Raw genomic sequence first — 17,290 nt, 5'->3', positions numbered from 1 at the left:
AAAAATTATAAAACCTTATGGCTTATAGGTTTGTCATAGTTTTTTTAGATTTTCTGGAAAGATTTTTTTTTTTTTAAAGATTTATTTATTTATTTGAGAGAGCGAGAATGAGAGAGAGAGAGAGTACATGAGAGGGGGGAGTGTTAGAGGGAGAAGCAGCTCTTCGCCGAGCAGGGAGCCCGATGCGGGACTCGATCCAGGGACTCCAGGATCATGACCTGAGCCAAAGGCAGTCGCTTAACCAACTGAGCCACCCACCACCCCATCTGGAAAGATATTTTAATCAATTTTTTACGTTTATGCCTTTAGTACACCTTGCATTTAATTTCGAATATAGTATAAGATTGGTTTTTGAATTTATTTTCTTCCAAATATACTTTTGTATATTTGAAATTTTTTGCAACAAAAAGTTAAAAAAATCTGAAGGACTGGCTGGCCTTTTTTGATGGATTTCTAACTATTCTAATGTTATTATGAAGTTTCTGGCAAGCATGTTCAAAGAGGTGTACTCTCTCCTTTAATGAAAGTGTTTCCATTATGCAGCCATAAAAAAATGAGATCCTGCTATTTGCGACAACATGGATGAACCTAGAGGGTATTGTGCTAAGTGAAATAAGTCAGACTGAGAATGACAAATACTATATGATTTCACTCATGTGGAATCTAAAAAACAAAACAAATGAATAGACAAAAAGCAGAATCAGACTTATAAATACAGAGAATAAACTGATGGTTTCCAGAGGAAAAGGGAGTGTTAGAGGATGCGCAAATGAGTGAAGGGGAGTGGGAAGTACAGGATTCCAGTTATGGAATGAGTAAGTCACAGGCATAGGGAACATGGTCAAGGGTGTTGTAATAGCATTGTATGGTAACAGATGATGGCTGCACTTGTGAGCATAGCCTAATGTATAGAAAAGTTGAATCACTATGTTGTATACCGGAAACAAAACATTGTGTGTCAACTATACCCAAAAAATTTTTTTAATAAAACAAAATTAAACCAGTATTTATAAATTGCGAAATACTTGGAAACAACAATAAATAAAGTATTGCCAGTCTAATCCCTAAGTTCTCAACAACTGGTATCTTGTAATAATATATGCATTTATGAAAAACAGAATCTTTTATAAGTTTTTTTGGCATGAATAAATACACCTAATTTTTTTTTTTAAGATTTTATTTATTTATTTGACAGAGAGAGACACAGCGAGAAGAGGGAACACAAGCAGGGGGAGTGGGAGAGGGAGAAACAGGCTTCCCGCCGAGCAGGGAGCCTGACACGGGGCTCGATCCCAGGATCCTGGGATCATGACCTGAGCCACCCAGGTGCCCCTAAATACACCTGATTTTGAGATTGCCTTGTTGGTGTCTTATTCAAAGCAGAACCATTTTCCCCATGCTTTTTGATTTGTGGGAGAGAGAGAGATTGCCTTGACAATTCATATGTCTTATGGACAAAGTTTAAAAGGCATAGCTTTCAGGGATTGTGTACCTAAATTTTTTTCTCTCTCTTTTTTTTTAAGATTTTATTTACTTATTTTGACAGAGAGAGACACAGTGAGAGAGGGAACACAAGCAGAGGGAGTGGGAGAGGGAGAAGCAGGCCTCCCGCGGAGCAGGGAGCCCAACGCGGGGCTCGATCCCAGGACCCCGGGATCATGACCCGAGCTGAAGGCAGACGCTTAAAACTACTGAGCCACCCACGCGCCCCTAAATTTTTTTCTCTTAAGAGCCCTTTAGTTTAAAGAGAACTGAAGAACAGTGTTGACATTTATGACTTAAAAAAAACTCGATTTTTTTCTGTAATTTTCAAAGAAAATACTCTTTAATTTCAAAGAACGACTGTTCATGACTTATTGAACCTTATTTTGAAATTTATAAGGAACAGTTGATTTATACACTTTTCAGGTTCTGTTTTTATTCTTTTAAAATATTTAAATATCTTGGAGTTAATATGGTTTATCATAACAGATAAACAGTATATTTGGTTGTTTCTGAATTTTGTGTTCTTGACAGTATAAGAATTTATAAAATTTTGATTCCTTCACCAAATTATTTATTAAATAGTTGTATGTTTATAATAAGTCTAGCACTTAGTTGTAGTCATTTGCTTGTTTTGGTATTTTGAGAGCTTAAATTGATGAGCTTTATCATTGTTATAGCTTTGAAATTTAAATTAAAAATATGCATATATAAACAATATTATATTTAACATCATTAATAGGCTGTTTGCTTTCTTAGGTCCTTCTAAGACGGAGGAGTCCAGATCCATTGCTAAAATATGAGAAACATGAAATTTAAGTTAAATATTTTTATCTTGAGTTCTCTTATACGATATTATTTTTTCCTATACAATATGTTGGACTCATTTGAAATATTTTAATTTTTGGTAGAGTTGTTTTATCATCTCTATTTGTCATTTTCATCTATTACATTAACAACCTCTGGTTTTTAGTAGACTGAATCACCTTTCTATTTTCTCAAGTTCTTTTCTTGATATTTATTGGTGTTTGATTCATTCTCAATTTCACTATTTTGTTAGAAGTGATGGAAAGTGACTTCTTTTCCCCCTTCTCATTGCCTCATTAAAAATAGAGAGGCCATAGTTGCTTCTCTAGGGAATTTTGTCAAGGCAAAAGTTCAGAAATAAGGATGGTGTGTCCTCTGCTTGCATTTTGGTCTTTTTGACTGAGGTCACCTGGCTGACAGTTCTGGTCTCTTAGGAAAGCTTTTCACCCACTACTTTAAAAATCACCAAAATAGATTTCAATTAATGTCAAATTTGTTATTCTCTTTGAATTATCTTTCTTGTCAGTTCATAATAGAAGTTTACTGATTTAGGTCTAATAGTCTAGGATGTTTTTGCAGGAAATACCAGAAATAATCCAAATTCTGGATTATTATAATCCTGTGTTTCTTAAAATGTTTATATCATTAGCAGAAATTTGTCTTGATATTTGAGCCATGGGTAGATAGTCTCAAGGATCACTTCTGGTTTAATTAACACATGCCTTAAATTTTCATAATGAGTTTGGTTGTTGTTTTAAGATAAACTGAATTTTAAATATGCCAGACCATTTCTCCATCTTCCTGCTTTCTTTATTTCTTTCTTCCTAAGTCACAGCAAAACAAGATAAAACCAAACCAAAACAAAACACAAACCACAATGTAAAAACATTAACTGAAATTTTGGGGAAAAGTTACCCATAGTTCTAACTTTCCAAAACAGCTGTTATCATTTTTTTTTCAGGTATTACTTTCTGTCTTCGTCCACATATATGGATGTTTCATTTGATTAATATGTGGTTAAGATTATATCTTTTTTTTCATATTTTACTTTCTGTCTTTGTCCACATATATGGATGTTTCATGTGATTAATATGTGGTTAAGATTATAGAGAACATTTATAAAACTTAACAATAAAAAAGTAAATCCTGGGGCTAATGAATATATACTGTGGGAAAAGAAAGAATAAATGATAAATATTAGGATAAATGAAAGGATAAATATTAGGAATTTAAGCCATCGTAGGTCCAGCCGGGTTGTCTAATTTCAAAAATAAGGTGGTTCAAATTATTAAGAAATGAGGTGTTCTAAGATAGCTAAAATTTGCTCCATCATTTACCCTTGGGCTTTTCAATTTTTTTGGCTAGAATTTGTTCAGAAATACCAAGCATTTCTAGATACAAAAGAGAATGAAATTTAGATGGAGAGGATCTTGCTTGAGTTTCTTTTCCATTACCTACCATGTGATTAGGACAACACTCTTCACCTTTATGAGCTTCAAGAGGGATAAATCACAGAACACTTGAAGGATTAGATTTAAAATGCCAAAGTTGAATTCACATACCGTACAAATATTTGTAATTACATAGAGACATGAATAACTAACATGTATAACTAATTGTATCTTTTTTTGTGACTATGGATATCATTAGTGTGATGAATGTCCTTTTGTGTAAATTTTGGTGGTTTAGTACGTTGTATAGGTCGTGTATGAACTCCAGGATCTCATGAGGAAACCGGACTTGTCCAAGAGTGCTTGTCACTGGTCAGTGACAAGGAATGCTAAAGAATTTTAATTTCTACTTGAGTGTCCTTTTTGATAGATCATACCATAGCCACTTAGCAGCATGTTGACACCTTTGAGCAGTGGTTAAACATTCCTTTGTGTGACCCAGAAATCCCATTTCTGATTATAAAAATAACACTTGGAAAATAAATTGAATTATTGAACATACAAATGTAAGTGGAATGTTTTTCTTACAGCCAGTAAAAGGTTAATACCTGGGTGTGTGTGAGGAAAAACAACTAATCTTATCTTTATTTCCACACTGGGCAGCAAAGTTAGAGGAATCCACAGGTTATGGTTGCTCAGGTCTGATTTAGGATGAGTCACACAGCTCAAATAAGAATACAAGGAGGGTGGTGGTTAAGTGTTGTAATGGATACACATATGGTATTAGGCAAGTAGTTCATTCTTATAAAGGAAACAGGATGTCTCCAAGGAAGTGATACCTACGTAGGTCTTGCTGGATAAACAGAAGTTCACCGGGTAGCCTAACAGCCTTCCAGGCCCAGAAAACTGCATGAGCAAGACATAATGTGTGGAGTGTAATGCCAGTAATGGCGTGATTTGTAGGGGGCATAAGGAAGCGGGTAGGGAGAATGAGCTTAGAGCCACTGCGCTAGTACTACATTTGACTTCTACTAAAGACAGTGAGATTTTTATTTCCACCCCAGAGAAATGTTGACAATGTTGTATAATGAATAAGAGGAGAAAGAATAACATAGCCAATCAGTATAAAATAACGAGAAGTGTTTAAAACATGAAGAAGACACTCCAAATGTGCCCTTGCTGAAAACAGACCATTTTTTGGGAAAGTGGGCAGTGTCGTATTCCAGTCCAAGTAGTTGGCAAATGCTTCAAAGAAGAGTTAATTCCCCACCCCACGTCAGAAATGATAGCACAGGTAACCTGACTGATGACACAGCTAAACCATCTGCTACGACTTATCATATAAACATTAAAATCCATTATTCCCTTAGCTGATGCTCTCTGACATTCCAGAATTCACCCATTGGGTTAAAGGCTGCTTCACAAAAAGAAGTTTATGTAAATGGAGAAGACTTTCAAGTCTTCTTTTTAAATATTTAGGATGAGTCACACAGCTCAAATAAGAATACAAGGATTATTGTATTACTTTCTGTCTTCGTCCACAAATACAAGGAGTATTGTATTATTTCTTTTTAAAAATTAGGACAGTGATAAGAGATACTTTGATAGGGGCACAGTCAGGAAATACTCACGTAAATAGAAGAATTGACAGCTAAGACACATCCTATTCTTATTACATTGTTTTCCCATAATGACTTTCTGATTTTCCCCTTTACTTTAAGCACTAGATAGGAAGTCAGGAAACCGGGATTCTAGACCCAGCCATATCATTTCTCAACACATACCTCATCCCAGAGAAGTCTCTTTACTTTTCTAGCCTTCGGTTTCCTCATTTCTTGAATGAAATAATTTTCAAGTAGGTTCAATGGGATGTAGCAGAGATGCTTCATAGGCTGCTTTGGAAGATGAAGGGAGCCTCCTGCCAACCTTTCCCGTTCCAACAGAGCAGCTTTGTTTTTATTTGTATTATAAATGGAGCTTTCACAAGACTTTTTGATAAAAGGATTCCGTCACTTTTTAAAGGTTTGAAAATCAATGAACTAGACACTTCATAGGGCATATCCAGCTCAGAAACAATTTCCACATCTGTAGAATGAGAATAGCGATAGTTTCATTTCATAGGTATCTGAGGGGTGATCGCAATGTTACATATAGAAAAGGGCATAGAATATAGGAAGCATTCAGTATGTTAACTGTTACCCATCCCCAAGTAGGTCCCTCACAAATAAGACTGCATTTCATGTGACTCGTGAACTTTGAGTATGAAATACTGACCTGAAAAAATTGCCTAATCTGTTTTATATCAAAAACACTATAAAGATGTCTTGGATATATACTCTGAATTTTTAGTATAACCATTTTATTTCTATTTATTTGTGCGTTGCTTTTCCCTTTCACACTTGAAAGTCTTCTCCTTCTCCATCAGACTTTTGAACTAATTATGACCACATTTATGAAAATTTTTTTTTTTTTTTGAGAGAGAGAAAGTGTGAGCGGGTCGGGGAGGGGCAGAGACATAGGGAGAGAGAGAATCTTTAGCGGGCTCCATGCTGTGCTTGGAGCCCATCACTGAGCTGGATTTCACGATCCTGAGCTCATGACCTGAGCTGAAATCAAGAGTTGGACGCTGAACTGACTGAGCCACAATTATGAAATTATACACATCAATGTGTTTCAGGCTTTCCAGTGCTTGGGAAAGTGATATCAGCATCCACTCTCTAACCCTGCCCTCTGCAACCTGCTTGGAGCTTCTGTTGATATTATCAAGGAATAATGCCACGCTGCCGCCATCCCTTCGCTCTGTGAATTCCTTTCAGGTAAGTACAGCTCCTTTACCAGGTGTTGACTTTTCAGTTTTACTTGTAATTGTTTTTTAAGGATCTTGTATTTCACAGGAGAGAGCCCACAGAACCCACACTTCCAGATGATAATAATAAGCACAATGCATGTAATGCCTTGTCTGTCTCTTTGAAATAAATAAACAATAGAGGCTCGGAATTGATTAGGTAATAGTCTAATAGTGGCAGAACCTGTACCTTTCTAACTCCAGAGTTTGTTCTCTTAACCTCCATCTCTCCTGCGTCTGAGAGAAATGGCAAAAACACCTGACAAAGACACTGTGAATGCCACTTTCCCTTTCCTAGCTTTGCCCTAGAACAAAGATTTTCAACCATTATTAGTAGCTTTGCTACTGTTAGCTTGCAGTCAAATTGCCAAATAGATGTTTAACACAGATGGTGTTACCCACTTCCAGCACCTTTTCCCTTTCTCCCAAGTCCCTCCCTCATCACTTTGACACTCCTCTGGATATTTATCTGTGCTCCTGGTAAAGGACGTGGTCAGAATAGAATAACATATGTGGTCTGATCAACGGGAAGACCTCCTCCCTGGTAGGCAGCTAATTGTCACTGAGGTGGCAAATGGGAATTAAGATGCTAACTAGTTGCTTAAGTTATGACCCGTAGCTACTGAATGTAACATTGAACTTATCTATGACTCTTGACAATGGAAAAATACTCCTGAGCTCTCAGAGGCTGATGAGAAGGTCACATACATTGCTGAGAAATGAGTAAACATGGGTTGGCTCTACTTCTGAAGGATTGTGGCTGTATCCTAAGATAACTTCAGGATCAGTGTATATTGCTTGATATACCTCTGTGGTAAAACAAGATGGATTTTCCTATGAATTATAGCTCAGGAAATTGTTTTAAAAAGTTGCTGCAAGGGAATGCTTCCGAACTCATTTTACAATGCCAGCATTACCCTGATACCAAAACCAGACAAGAATGCCACTAGAAAAGAAAATTATAGGGGCGCCTGGGTGGCTCAGTCCTTAAGCGTCTGCCTTTGGCTCAGGTCATGATCCTAGGGTCCTGGGATCGAGCCCCGCATCAGGGTCCCTGCTCGGCGGGAAGCCTGCTTCTCCCTCTCCCACTCTCCCTGCTTGTGTTCCCTCTCTTGCTGTGTCTTTCTCTGTCAAATAAATTTAAAAAATCTTGAAAAGAAAAGAATATTATAGGCCAATATCCCTGATGAACATAGATGCAAAAATCCTCAAGAAAATATTAGCAAACTGAATTCAATATACATTAAAAGGATCATACACCATGACCAGGTGGCGTTTATTCCAGAGATGCAGGGATAGTTCAACATCTGCAAATCAATCAGTGTAATATACCACATTAACAAAATGAAGGATAAAAATTATATGATCATCTCTAATTGAGTTAGAAAAAACACTTGACAAAATTCAACATCCATTTATAATTAAAAAAAAAAACACAAAACTCTCAACAGAGTGGGTATAGAAGGAACATACCTCAACATAATAAAGGCCAAATAATGACAAGCCCATACCTAACAATCATACTCAATGATAAAATCAGGAATAAGATAGGGATGCTCACTCTCACCACTTTTATTCAACATAGTATTGGAAGTCCTAGCCAAAGCAGTTAGGTAAGAGAAAGAAATAAGAGGGGATCTAAATTAGAAAGGGAAGGAAGTAAAACTCTTTGCAGATGATATATTACATAGAGAAAATCCTAAAGACTCCACCAAAGAACTGGTAGAACTAGTGAAAGAAATAAAGTTTCAGGATACAATATCAATATACAGAAATCTATTGTGTTTCTATATTCTAATAACAAAATACCAGAAAGAGAAATTAAGGGGCACCTGGGTGGCTCAGCTGGTAAAGCGTCTGCCTTCGGCTCAGGTCATGATCTCAGGGTCCTGGGATCAAGTCCTGCATTGGGCTCCCTGCTCAGTGGGGAGCCTGTTTCTCCCTCTCCCTCTGCTGTTCCCCCTGCTTGTACTCTCTCTCTCTTTTTCTCTTTCTCTGTCAAATAAATAAATAAAATCTTTAAAAAAAAAAATTAAGAAAACTCAGTAGCAAAAAAAACCACAAACACTTCAATTAAGAAATGAACAAAAGATCTGAACAGACATTTTTCCAATTAAGTCATACAGATGGCCAACAGGTACATGAAAAGATGCTCAACATCACTGGTCATCAGAAAAATGCAGATCAAAACCACAGTGAGCTATCATCTCACACCTGTTAGGATGGCTGTCATCAAAAATATAGGAAAGAACCAGCGATGGCGAGGATGTGGAGAACATAAGGGAACCCTTGTGCACTCTTGGTGGGAATGTATATTGGTGCAGCCACATGGAAAACAGAAACCTGTTGGCCAAAAAATTAAAAATAGAACTGCCGTATGAACTAGCAATTCCACTGCTGAGTGTTTATCCAAAGAAAAAGAAAACACTAACTTGAAAAGGTCTATACATCCCCATGTTCATTGCAGCATCATTTACAATAGCCAAGATACGGAAACAAACTAAGTGTCCAACTATGGATGAATGGATAAAGAAGTTGTGGGGTATATAGATGCAATTCAACCATAAAAAAGAATAAAGCCCTGCCATTTGTGACAACATGGATGGACCTAGAGGAGATTATGCTTAGTGAAATAAGTCAGACAGAGAAAGGCAAATACCATATGATCTCATTTATATGTGGATTCCAAAAAACAAAACCAAAGAATCCCAAGTTCTCTCTATGGAGAGCACAAAATGGGTAAAGGTGATCAAAAGGTACAAAGTTCTAGTTATAAAATAAGTCCTGGAGATATAATGTACAGCATAGTGACTATAATTAATAATACTATATTGCATATTTGAAAGTTGCTAATAGGTAAGATCGTAAAATTTCTCATCACAAGAGAAAAATTATTTTTGTAACTGAGATGGTGCTGGATGTTAACTAGACTTATTGTGATCATTTTGCTCTGTATATAAATGTAAAATCGTTGTATGCCTGAAACTAATATAATGTTATATGTCAGTTATACCTCAATTAAAAATATTTTTTAAATAACTGCTCCAGTCTAATTTGCATCCATATTCTCCTGGTAAGCTGTGATACTATGTTTGATTTTCTTCCTGATACCAATTTCATACTTTGGCCTTGGTGTACCTGTTTTATTTATCACTACTTGATTATCAGCTTCAATCCTGAACTCTCAAAGGGACTTCTGAAAATACCTTCTCATTTTATAAGAGAGGAAACTGAGATTCAGAGAGATGGAGTGAGTTGGCCAGGGAATACCCACCATGTTAGAGACAGAGCTGGACTCACCAGGCTTGTGCCCTGGTAATTCCACCTGCTACCCAAATGCAATACTTGCTCAAGTCCTGGAAGGTGGAGGGGATTGAGTGGTAGATGAAGGCAGGTTGTGTCTACCTTGGAATGTACACACACACACACACACACACACACACCCCTTATTTTGCAGTAACTTAAAATTATTTATATACTACCCTGAATCAGAAATGATTTAAAATTCTGTATATCAATCCATATTTCTTTTAAGGTTTGCTCATTGGATTGAACATTGAATAACATAAAAGTTTGTATATGCCCACAAACATTTATGGAGGGAGATACAAGAAACTTAATAGTGGTTATCTTTGGGGAGCAAGGCTGGAAGACATTTACTATTTATGTCACTTTCTCATGTACTGTTTGAAATGTTTATATGATGGGTGAATGGGATTCAAGAGGGATGACTCGGACTTGGAGGATGTTGCAGCATATGAGGGAGATAGAATAAGCATCCATGATTATTGTGTGATATAAATTGAGAATAATTTTATTACAAAGTAGCCTCAACTCAAGCCTTAAAGAGATTAGGTAGAAGAGTAATTTAAACTGGGTGTGGGGGAATTGAGAGGAGGCACATTCTGTATTGTCCCTGAGACAGAGGAGGTCTTAATCCCTTGACCAACCTCAGCTCAGGCTCATGTCGGCACCTGCGCACAAAAGCCCTGCGTGCTCTTGGTGGTGTTAGTGTCTTCTCATAGCAGCTCAACCACAGGAGCTCTGTGACTGACTGTCCCTCCCTACTAGTGATTATACTTCATCTGGGTTCAGCCTGGTTGCTGAATATTACTAATCAGGAGCACAGACACTTTCCCAGTTTCCAAGGTTCCGAGAAACTTGGCACAAGTTCACCAACAGTGTCTGCTAAAGCAATGTAGTCCTTGCTGCTGCCTCTGGAAAGAAGCATTCTTATCAGAACCAGAAATCAACTTCCTTATGCAGGTCTTCACTGCAAGATAAAGGATCAGTGAAGAAGGGGAGGATGTCTGTCAGTATTAGAAAGAGATGGCTCTGCTTTTTCATCTTTGTAACACCTACTTAATCATGTATTACAATGACAAGGAGTGGGGCTGCTAATTTTGCCCATATTTGGGGTTTACTTTTTCAACTGGAAATTGACTGTAATGCACATCTTTTAAAGTGCTGTATTGGCAAGAGCTGTAAAATAGTGGAATGACACTTGTTAAAGATACCATCTTTACATTTCCAACTCTCTTACTTTCCAGGCCAAGTTAGTGACTGTGAACACTGCTGCTTTTGTTTTTGTAAAAATGTTATTTTAGGTTTCCAGGGATTCAAATAGCACTCCTGCTTGAGCTGTTCTCACTGCCAAATCCCAAAAGGAAAGGTTTATCGTATTAATTAGAGTTATTAACGTATATGAAATTCTAACTTCTTAAATTACAGTGTAACATTTCTTTCAGGCCAATAGGGATATCTTTTGGTGGATTTGTTGTAATATTAACATGTACCGTGTCACCATACTGTAATATCCATAGTGTAACTATGAGCAAACAGAATCACCGATGCATTGCTAAGCACATACTATAGTTGTTGTACCCCAAGAAGAAGGATGGACTTATGTCACTCTCTGCTTAAGATTCTTCCATGACCTTCCTGTTGCAATGAGAACAAAATCCAAACATCTTACCAGAAACAAGACCTACCTTTGGCACTCTTGGTGTACACTTAATCAGGCCAGAGGCCCAAAGGCCCCCAGCTGAGCATTGTTTTCCCAGTTTGTGCATGCTTCCATTTCTTCTGCAGTTGGGTCTCATCCACTCTAAACATGGAATAACTAAGTGGTATTAATAGGTGGAGCCATCTGGCTAAACTCTCTTTCTCTCTCTCTCCTAACTTACGGTTTGACTTCCACAGAGAATTCCCAAGAAGAGTCTTCCTTGGAAACTTATACTCAACTGAGAGATATGGTTGTTCCACCACTCGAGCCCTGAGCTGAGGAAATCTTTCTTGTTCTTTCCCACACCTTACCTTATTAACTCCAGCTCCATCAGCTGCTCCTGGCCTTCCCAACTGTGCAGGTGGCATTTCTAAGGGCATAGAGCCCCCCAGTTAAAGCTTCTTTGTTTCCCCCAGGTAGATAGCTAGGTTCTACAATAATTGTAAATGTTTTCACAGACATCATCCTTTTTTAAATCCTCACAACAACAAACCCCATTTTAAAGATACAGAAAGTAAGTAATCTAGACAAGTTCATGTAACTACTAATATGCAGGGCTATTTTTTTTTTTCAGTACCTACCTAGGTTCTCTGATTCTGAGTCTGTTATTTATTCCATCCCATGACCGTTTCATCAAAGAAAATGGCAAAGGGTCCTTTTTCACAGTCCTGGATTTGGTATCATCTTATTTTTACCATCTGGCAGCAACAGTTTTTCTTTTATTAATATCATCCTTTAGAGAACCACAACCTTCAAACATGGGCACGGTGTGAGTAACATTCTCAAGCATTATGGATCCTAGCAGAAAAGTTGAGTTTCATCAGGTTACAGTTTTATGTATATGCTGTGTGATTGAATTATATAGTGAAAATATGTAGAAAAGAAGAAACAGAAAAGCTTTATAGAGCTTATCTATTACCATCTGATAATTAGGGTTGGTCAGGGATATTTTCTCAGCTCTAGATGGATTTGAAATCATACACTGTTCACTGAGGAAGGATGAAGCAGATGAAGCATCTTGAGTAAGGGACCTGTATACTATGTAGAGAAAAAGATTCTCATTTATGTTACTTGTATGTAGTTTGATTTTTAACTTTAAGAAATCCACTGATAGTTGAATTTCATCATTTCCATGATGTAAAAACTATATGTTCAAGTTCTCAATTGTTCAGAAATTAATAATTTTACAAGTAATTCTCCCATCCATCTGCTTTTTCACTGCCTGCTAAGACCTCTGTCATGAGAGAAGAGGGAAGGAAAATAACACATGAAAATCTGGTTTAATTATTTGGCCATTTGTTGGAATCTCAGGTAAAAAGTTTTGATGATACAGTAGTTTGAAGGAAGTTGTGGTTTAATTTAAAACTTTTTTAAAAAAAGATTTTATTAATTTATTTGACAGACAGCGAGAGAGGGAACACAAGCAGGGGGAGTGGGAGAGGGAGAAGCAGGCTTCCCGCTGAGGCTTCCCGCCGGATGCGGGGCTCGATCCCAAGATCCTGGGATCATGACCCGAGCCGAAGGCAGACGCTCAACGACTGAGCCACCCAGATGCCCCTAATTTAAAACATTAAAAAAAAAATACAATCTATAGGGGCTCCAAGAAATTGTTAGGCAGAGGCCCGAGAGCTTTACAGACGAGTAGCAACAAAGGGCTACAGAGAAGAGAAAGTGAGGTTTCTAACTCGACACCATTTTTTTCATCTACTTTTCAGACACTGAACAACACAAATGGCCTTATCTGTCTCTTGCCATGTTCATCTCTGGGTAGATAATAGCCATAATCACCTTTTAAAGTAATATTACTCTAAAATAATATAAAGTAATATTACTTTTAAAGTAATATTTTACAAATTGATTATGAAAAGATCACTTTCATGATAAAAATTGGAAAATACAGAAAAATGTAAAATAAATCAAAATCTCTGGGAATAACCAGTAATGGCATTGTAGGGTAATTCTTTTTTTTTTTTTTTTTAAAGATTTTATTTATTTATTTATTTGACAGAGAGATAGCGAGAGCAGGAACACAAGCAGAGGGAGTGGGAGAGGGAGAAGCAGGCTTCCTGCCGAGCAGGGAGCCCGATGTGGGACTCGATCCCAGGACCCTTGGATCATGACCTGAGCCGAAGGCAGACGCTTAACGACTGAGCCACCCAGGCGCCCAGGGTAATTCTTGTTAGTGTTTTTTGTGTGTGCTTCGAAAACACATGTGCCAATGTACATACACAAATGCAAATATATTTTAGTATAAAACTGGCCTCATTGGAAATGCTGGAAATGAGATACTGGCAGTATTCTGCGCTTTCCTTTGCTTCATCTTCTGGCATGACGACAGTCTTCCTGGAGATTGCTGAAGGGCCTTGGGGGTACTTTTATATAAAGGTCCTATTATTAGTTGAGCATGGATAAGATAGGAGGCTGTAAGCCATTGCAGATGTCCAGGGGTTGCTGGAGACATAACAGGAGGTGAATAGACCTTCATCAAGATGGGCAGGCACTTGCTAGAATTTGTGCTCAGCTCTCGTTGTAATCCTTGTGTGCATTCCAGAGAGTTAAGGGAGTAGTGTTGGCACCCTCAAGTCCTGAGAAGTGTCAGCCTTCTTTCTTTCCTGCTAATTCCTTTGTCCTCAGTGGGCAGAGATAATCAGGAGTTGAGTGCTACTCATTGTATTTAGGGAATCCAGTCTCAAAGGTAGTGATTACTGCTCTATTTTCAATCTCTCAAAACAAATTTCTGAGAATTGCCTTAGCAATTTGGGTGTGAAAAGGATGTTGCCTTCTTCATCCCTTGTTGCCTGCAGGGCATTCTTGGTTTGGGAAAATGAGCAGGTATCCTTAGCTTAATACAGTTCTCTCGTGTGGATTCTGCCTTCCTCTGCCTCCTTTCCTACCTGACTACCATGCTGCCCTACTCTAGAGAGCGTTTGGAGGATGGGGCCAGGCAGAGAGCCAGCCAGAGGCCACTCGCTTTGCCACATGCCCCGCTCCTCAGGAATTTCTGTCCCCACCAAGGAGTTAGGGTTGTAGGCAGGCTAGTTCCTTGACCGTCTGTGGCACCGGTCTATACTCTGGGGAGCTGCTAGACTTGGGTTTGGGGAGCTTGACTAGGCTGGGGGTGCTCTGCCTTTGGTCTCACTGAGAAAAGCAGGAATTACGATTTGCCCCAGAAAGTCAATAATAATATCTCTTGTTTTGCTTGTTTTTGACACATTTACCCCCGTCGCCCAACTTTAAAGGAAATGCATACTCATGGCAGAAAATGTGGTATGGGTTTCATTAACACAATGATACGTATTTGCACTTGTAGCCTCCAAAGATAGAATCTTAAAATTAAACCAACTACTGCCTAGCCCAGTTCAGTCCGTCTGTCCTTCCTGACATGGTGGGGAGAGAAGGCCTGATGGCAAGGCCTGGCAGGCTCTAAGTAACCTTCGTGATTTGAGGGCACTCCCTGTCTCTGTACCTCTAATTCTGAAATGGGTGTGGGGAGGGCTAGAAAACAGATAGGGTCTGTCTAATTCTGTGATGATGGGATTATGGCTGGTTTTGATTCTTATTTGTCAGTATCTATGGGAGATTTGTTTGAAATTCAGGTTTCTGAGTCAGTAACCCTGGAGGAGAGCCCAGGAATCTGCATTCCAACAAACATCCAAAGTGTTTCTAATAAAGGTTTTCCAGAACCAAGGTAAAAAACACTTACATGATAATAGAATATACTCCCAGTAAATGTTAAGGAAAAAAATCTTTTAATTATGATGAAAACCTGGTCACTAGCTCAAATAGGTTATTTTCCTCTTGTCTTCACTTTTCATTATTAATCTGCACTTAACACAATCCCTGACTATTGAAGTAAAGTGAATCAGTGTCATGAAGCTTTTATTTTTTCTTTCCTTTTTTTTCCTTCTACCATGACCTCTCCCTTTTACACTCAGGTGCTTTGTAGAATCCAGGTGTTGGTTACCTCTGTAAGTCATCTTGCTGCCATTCAGGATGAACACCTAGCATCCCAGTGTCTCCCAGCCTGAGTTTTTTCCTTCCCTGGGGGATGTACAACCTCTGGAGTCCTCTCTCCCTCTCATGGCAAGTCTGGTCTGTTAGGACAATCGCTCTCCCTGAGGTAGGACACTCAAGGTGTCGTGTAGTCTTAGATCTGCCACCAACTGGACTTGTGACACTGGTCTAGTTAGGTAACCTGTATGGGTCGCAGTTCCTTTATCTGTACATTAAGGAGATTGGACTAGATTATGATGTTCCTTTTAAAGTAGATGCACACAGAGTCATTTTGTCTGTTCCCAGCTGTTCCTAATTTATTCACCAAGGCTGAATAATATAACTTTATTCCTTAAAGGGACTAGGTTTCTCCTGAATGTCTTGAAAATGTTTAACTGAAGAAAAGCATAGAAAAGCCACATTATGTAGTTTCTTTTTTCTCTCCAAGAGAATGGAGTCCATGTCACAAGACCTTCCTAACAGCCCCAAAGAAGGGTCAGGAATGATGAGACTAGAGTGCTGCCTGGCCTTCGGCTCTTCCTGTCTGAGAGACCCAGGTCATTGCTTCATGGGAGGACCCCCGGCAGATGGGCTGTTTGTCAGAGAAAAGGAAGGGGAAGAAAGCTGGGATATGCTCTGGACAGCCCTTCCCCCCTCCCTCAGTCTTTTTCTGCTTTCAAGTTCACCTCCTCTGTCCGACTGTGGATCCTGCTCCACACTGAAACATTTGTGACTTAAGGATTTTCCAGTGCTTTTGTATTTGCGTTTATTTGCAAATATGGTTATTCCAAGAAAGTTGTCTAAACTGTGAACCTTTCCCCTTGCCTGGAGCTATTAAGGAGAGGACTTGGTTCTTTCTCACACATTTAGCACAGCTGTGGTTCAGTCAGGTGGCTTCCTGGTGGCAGGTCTTGCTTCCTTAAAAAGGTGGCTAAAGATATATGTCTGCTTTTATTTTTTTAATTTAATTTTATTATATTATGTTAGTCACCATACAGTAGTACCTCATTAGTTTTTGATATAGTGTTCCATGATTCATTGTTTGCGTCTAACACCCAGTGCTCCATGCAGTACATATCTGCTTTTAGAAATAAAATAGCATCACAATTGAAATGACTGGACTTGCTCCTCCCATGGAGGAAGCCACTCTGTTGTTCACAGGAGCTTTGCTGGCTGGAGGGGGAAACAACAGCCCGGGACTGATGCCAACCTTCAAGGGAATGTTGGATTGGAAGGTGTCACTGTTCTGAGCCTCCACCAAGAACCTCTCGTGAGCCCGCCCAGCAACAACTAATAGCTTCAGCAAAGTCAAGAGATGTAGAACAGGAAAGGTGTTGGGGAACCAAGCCAAAGGGACCATGAGAAACGAAATGCCTTTCTGTCCTTGCCCTTCTAGACCTGATAAGTGACACAGTGGGGAAAAGCCCTGGCATGGAGGTGAGAGATGGGTTTGGGTTCTGAGCTGCTTCACCTGCATCGATGTGACAGGGTACACGTCACTCACCTGCCTAGATCTCAGGTTTCTCAGAAATCCACTGATGCTAAGTGTCAGTAGTTAAAGGATTCACAGTACTGTGAAAGCTTATGAATTAAGTTCACCTGAAGAAGGAAGACTGGCATCTAATCTAAGGCTCGAATCCCTTTAAAGATAAAGACCAGGCTGTTGCTTCTTACTAGGTTAGAAGCTGGGAATGATGGTTGCAGAGGACTGATTATGTTGGAATGGCAGGGAAGGTAGGTCTGTAGCTTCAGCTGGGGCTTCATGCG

General features: G+C 38.8%; 1 protein-coding gene across 7 annotated transcripts in view; it reads left to right on the top strand.

Annotated features, from left to right (window-relative positions):
• Positions 1-17,290, top strand: part of UBE3D (ubiquitin protein ligase E3D) — a 155,745-nt gene that overhangs the window by 83,715 nt on the left and 54,740 nt on the right. For 4 of the 7 annotated variants that reach the window (XR_010413683.1, XM_045867163.3, XM_045867162.3 and 1 more), the window contains exon 9: positions 6,358-6,496. Coding sequence is in view for 5 of the 7 variants with exons in the window: in XM_045867163.3 (XP_045723119.2) it covers positions 6,358-6,496 (139 nt within the window). In the remaining 2 variants the exon portion in view is untranslated. Of the gene's footprint in view, positions 1-6,357; positions 6,497-8,643; positions 9,566-13,538; positions 13,700-17,290 lie in introns of those variants that run through there. The other 3 variants (XM_064597810.1, XM_064597811.1, XM_054505449.2) reach the window with 3 other exon arrangements.

This window comes from Mirounga angustirostris, unplaced genomic scaffold, assembly GCF_029215605.1.
Source record: "Mirounga angustirostris isolate CCGP_5_RB_7025 unplaced genomic scaffold, mMirAng1.0.hap1 SCAF_8, whole genome shotgun sequence".
NCBI classification, from domain to species: domain Eukaryota; kingdom Metazoa; phylum Chordata; class Mammalia; order Carnivora; family Phocidae; genus Mirounga; species Mirounga angustirostris.
The sequence above is the reverse complement of the archived record's forward strand: the minus strand, read 5'-3'. Positions and strand labels throughout refer to the sequence as shown.